Raw genomic sequence first — 4,982 nt, 5'->3', positions numbered from 1 at the left:
TCCTCCATAATGTAACATACCTGTGAGGATGGAGAGAAACATCAGAGAAAACCCCCAATGCTGCAGTGGCAGCATGTTTAATAAAGGTAATGTTGATGGTGTGTGTATTGATTTCTGTTGAATCTAGAAGTTCCTCTCTCTTCTATAGTTCAGTAACAGCTCAGCTACTCCCAGAGTATCTCCGTCTCCTCCTAGATCTGTAGTTTCTCTTCTCTCAGTTACACTTCTAAGCTAAAGTGATTCTAGACTACATCATATTAAAGGTTAACAGAGTGTGTCTCCCTCTGGTGGACGTTGTGGAGTATTGTGTTGTCTTTGCTCCAAAGGTTTTTGTACAGAGTTTTGGTGTTTCCTGTCACTGTGGGCCTCAGAGCACAGTAGTACACAGCAGAGTCAGACAGTTTAGCTGAGGAGATGATCATATAGATTATTTTGTCCTTCACTTCAATCTTCAGTCCGGGGATTAATTCGTTTCCTACTTGTCCTGAAGCAGAGTGTGAGATGAGGAGCTCTGGTGGTTTTCCTGGATATTGTCGGTACCAGAAGAAATAATCACTAGATGACATTTCAGAGTATTTGTAGGACAGAGTCACAGAGCTGTCTTCTAAACTGTTCTCTGCTTTCTTTGATGGAGTAAGTCCACAGCTGACTCCTGAAGAAGACATAACTCTGTTATTTCATGTTGTATTAAACTCAATTAATACTCCATAAATAATCCACATTAAGATGTTATAGGGATTACAGCGTCTTAATATAACATACCTGTGAGGATGGAGAGAAACATCAGAGAAAACCCCCAATGCTGCAGTGGCAGCATGTTGAATAAAGGTAATGTTGATGGTGTGTGTATTGATCTCTGTTGAATCTAGAAGTTCCTCTCTCTTCTATAGTTCAGTAACAGCTCAGCTCCTCCCTGAGTCTCTCCGTCTCCTCGTAGCTCTGTAGTTTCTCTTCTCTCAGTTACACTTCTAAGGTAAAGTGATTCTAGACTACATCATATTGAAGGTTAACAGAGTGTGTCTCCCTCTGGTGGACGTTGTAGCTGCTCCTGGTGCCAGATGGGGCCCTTAATTGGTGGATTAGAAGGAGGAACCTGATCACAGTGACAGGGCTCATTCACAGCCCTGGGTTATTGCCCCTGCTGACAACTTTACACTACACACATGTTGGTCCTCTCTCATTTCTTAGTTCTTCTGCACATTGTCATCATTAAAAGTTTTAGCTGACATGGTTCCTTTATTACAACTGGTGCCGATTGCCTTTGTTGTTGAACGTATAAAAGGTGGTAACTGTTGTGACCCCGCTACGTCCCCATGAATATTTACCAGGAGATTAAAGGTAACCTGAGAATTAATATTTCAACCCTTGACTGTAAAATATTGCTGTTTTACAGCTGTTGCAGATTAGAGGGAATTATGGTTGCACCTTTCCAACCAATGAGCCAGACTGTAAAACACATTGTAATAGTGAGAAATGGATCATATTGTAGGCTATAGAGAAATGCAAATTAAACATCAGTATCATTTATTGCACACACCCACATCTAAAAATACATTTTTAGCAGTATGCGAGACCATAATGTTAATATTTCTATGATAATACACTTGTTATCGTTATTATAGTTATTACAATCTAACCTGCATTATACTGTTTAATAGTTAGATAAAATTAATTAACGTCAGTGTCAATCCGTGTTTTTCTGGCTAACCTTACAGTTTCCACGGTGTTACACATAGACAGTTAAAGAAATGGACTCATATGGTGTTCATCCACTGCTGGTAACAGCAACTCAACGCACTGTGCGTCTGTTTTCCATTGCAGTTTAGTCCCGCCTCAGCGTGGCTGGTCATCATAGCAACGCAGCAGGAAACTGCCATGACGTATTTTTCAACGTGACTCACAACCGCTACGCACCTTCTTTTTTACAGTCTGTAATGCTACACACAATGGAGGACGTCCAAGGTGTGCTGTTTTTGATTCTCGGCATGATTTCAACCTTACGAGGTGGCACCCCATCATTCTTCAGGTTGGTGTTGATGGACTTCTCTGGAACGTGTTTGGGGGACTGCCTGGCAGCTTCCATGATGCTTGTGTTTTGAGACTGTCCCAATTGTGGGAGTCAGCGAGCCGTGGCAACTACTTTTCTGCTTCCGCCAGGAACATCGTTGGGGTTAATGCTGGCTACTACATCCTGGGGGATTCTGCCTATCCCTTGCAGAACTGGCGTTTAAAACCATTCAATGATACTGGACACCTCTCAGCAGAACGGCAGATTTACAACAAGAAACTTTCCAGGACACGGGATGTTGTTTAAAATGCTTTTGGTAGACTGAAGAGAATGAGCCGTTGCCTCATCAAAAGATGAAAATGATAACAAACAAACTGGGGATATCTATGGTTCTGACCTGCTCTGCTTTGCATAATCTTTTTGAGAGTCATGGAGAAGCTTATGCCAATGACTGGGATGCATCTGGTCCCGCAGAGCTGATGGTGACACTGTCACAGGGTGCAGAGGAAGAAGGCAGGAATGTACAGGATAAATTGTCTTGGTTGTTTTTTATAAGTCCCTCAAGTCCGGACTGAATTAGGAAAAGGGGCGTTTAAGTACGCGGCCCCCTATGCTTGGAATCAGCTGCAAACTGTCCTGAATCTTCAGGAGATGGTTTCACTGGCTGCTTTTAAAGTACTTTTAAATGACATGGAGGCTGAACACACTGGCTGTACATGTTATGATTGATTATTCTGATGATCCTTGTTGTTATTCACTATTGTTGAAATTTAGATATTTTAAGACCTTGTTATTCACTATTTATTAACAGTATAAAGTGTTTTATGTTTTATTTTTATGATATATGTATTTTGTTATATGTCTGCAACCTTGTTGTTTGTGCTGCTGCTTAACTTGGCCAGGACACTCTTGGAAAAGAGATTTTTAATCTCAATGAGTTTTCTTTCTGTTTAAATAAAGGTAAAATAAAATAAAATAAAATAAATAAGTAACAGTGTGCAATATTAAAAATGACAGGTGTGAAGTAATGATATAGCACAGAATTGTTATTAAAAAGTAGTAAATGTAAAATATTGTACAGTATGTGAGTAGAAGAAAGTCTGGGGGTGGCTTTATCCATAACCCGTGTACTGTCTAGTCCAGGGGTGGAGGAACAGGGTCCCGCTTTCTGTGCATGGCCTGCACAAGCTGGCTCAGCAGGATCTGGATCCGCAGCAAAACTGCTAAGGCATATGTGGGTGGTTTGAGTGCAATAAAACCTTTGTGCATAAAATACCTTTCAATGCTTACCTGTTCATCAGGGATGTTCCCAAATCCAGGACTGGGCTTCGGATTTGGCTGAATGTTGGCCTTTTTGACAGTTCAGTTTCAGTCGAACCATGCGCCGAACCATGCGCCACGCTGGTCGACGTAATGCCTCTGTCGTTCATTACGGGATGGTTTTTATGTAGGTGCAGCGGTCAAAGCAGTAGGCTGTGAGAAAGTGAAAATGGAACTTGTGAGCAATAAAATTGATGTTTGGCAGGACTTTCAGTCAAATGAAGGCCATTCAAGTTCAGCTACGTTTTCAATCTGCAATGCTAATTTGTTTCATGGCAGCGAGGGGCCTAAACAACACCTTACATCGCAGAGCAGGTCCAATGAGATAAACTGACAACATCAGCTTTGTTAGGACTTTGTATTAGCATCCACTTTGTATGAATAAGCAACTGTTGAGAGCTTCCAGATGGGCATTTTCTTTATGATTCTGTAGTGTGGACTACACTATCTCCTTGTGTTCACAAGTAAAAACGAACTTCGATATAAGTAAAGTGGTATCTGTCTATTCTTGATAATGTATTCATTCTTACAACTTGGAATTCATGTCAAAGAGCCAACGAGTGTTGAATCAGGCATGTCTAGCTGCCATGAATCCAGTTTTGGACGGGTAACACAAAGAAAAAGAGGGCCTTCTCATGGTGATTGGCTATACATATTGCAAGAATTTTGCAACATTATTTTTTTTTGCACTTTTCAGAATGTTATTTGGTTATTGAGAGAAAGTTTAGTATCTTCTGATCTTCTGTATCCATGAGAGGTCAAGTGCAAATATGTTGAAGTTGTTGGGGAAACTCCTGTTTTCACAAAATTCTTGTTTTAAGAACCATTAGTGGAATTTTTCTTTGATGTCTGCATTTCTCTACTCATGTATGTGACCTATTTGGGATGCAGAACAGCCTGGATGGAAGGAGCTCATCATGGTCTAATGGTCCTCAGGGTTTGAAGAGGATTTAGTAAGTAAGTCAGTGTCCAAGTATCTTTTTTGAGGTGACTTGTGTTTGAACCATCATACAGTTGGTTTATCATTGATGTGGATTTGCTGCTCATGTGAGTCCTCCCACAGTGTTACACTAGCAGCTGGAACCACAGGGACTCTGATAAAACTGGAATAATCAGAATCCATCTGATATCAATCTGGGGTTTGAATACCACTTCCCTCCTCTTTGAAGAGTGGTCCCATATCTGCGTTCAGGTTTTTGTACAGCCTCTTCTACACTTTGTATCACTGTGTTTCTAGAGCACAGTAGTAGAGACCTGTGTCTGCCAGGGTTAGTGTCTTTATGGTCAGTTCAGTCGATTCCTCTGATGTTTTGGATTCATATTTCTGTTTATCTGGGATATATTCATAACTATAGTCTCTTGCTCCTTTCCAGAGAATAAACTGAGGTGCCTGAAGGTCTGAATGATGTCTGTACCAGTGGAGTCTAAGATAGTTTTCATTAGTCTCATAGTCACATCTGAGTGAGACAGATTCTCCTTCTCTTTTACTGACTTCATCTTCTACAGGAGAGATTTTGTCTCCAGCTATTAATCCTGAAAAAGTAGAGAACATTAAGCCATTAGACTAACATTGTTCATGAGACTGAGAGGAGAAGACAGAGGAAAATGTCAACTGTACATTGTTACTCTGGACAGGAACAGCTCAACTGTTGAG

General features: G+C 40.8%; 1 protein-coding gene across 1 annotated transcript in view; it reads right to left on the bottom strand.

Moving 5' to 3' along the window:
* The window catches only part of LOC117953901, a gene marked incomplete at its 3' end in the record, with an annotated part of 2,237 nt that extends 1,124 nt beyond the window's left edge, over positions 1 to 1,113 (bottom strand). Inside the window, exons 1-2 of the mRNA XM_034887322.1 lie at positions 763 to 1,113; positions 330 to 652 (exon numbers count right to left, since the gene is read on the bottom strand). Coding sequence (XP_034743213.1) covers positions 330 to 652; positions 763 to 817 — 378 coding nt within the window. The remainder of the gene's footprint in view (positions 1 to 329; positions 653 to 762) is intronic.
* Between the last annotated feature and the right edge of the window lie 3,869 nt (positions 1,114 to 4,982).

The sequence above is a fragment of the Etheostoma cragini genome, chromosome 12 (assembly GCF_013103735.1).
Source record: "Etheostoma cragini isolate CJK2018 chromosome 12, CSU_Ecrag_1.0, whole genome shotgun sequence".
In the NCBI taxonomy this organism is placed as follows: Eukaryota; Metazoa; Chordata; class Actinopteri; order Perciformes; family Percidae; genus Etheostoma; species Etheostoma cragini.
This window is presented reverse-complemented; position numbering and strand designations above follow the sequence as displayed.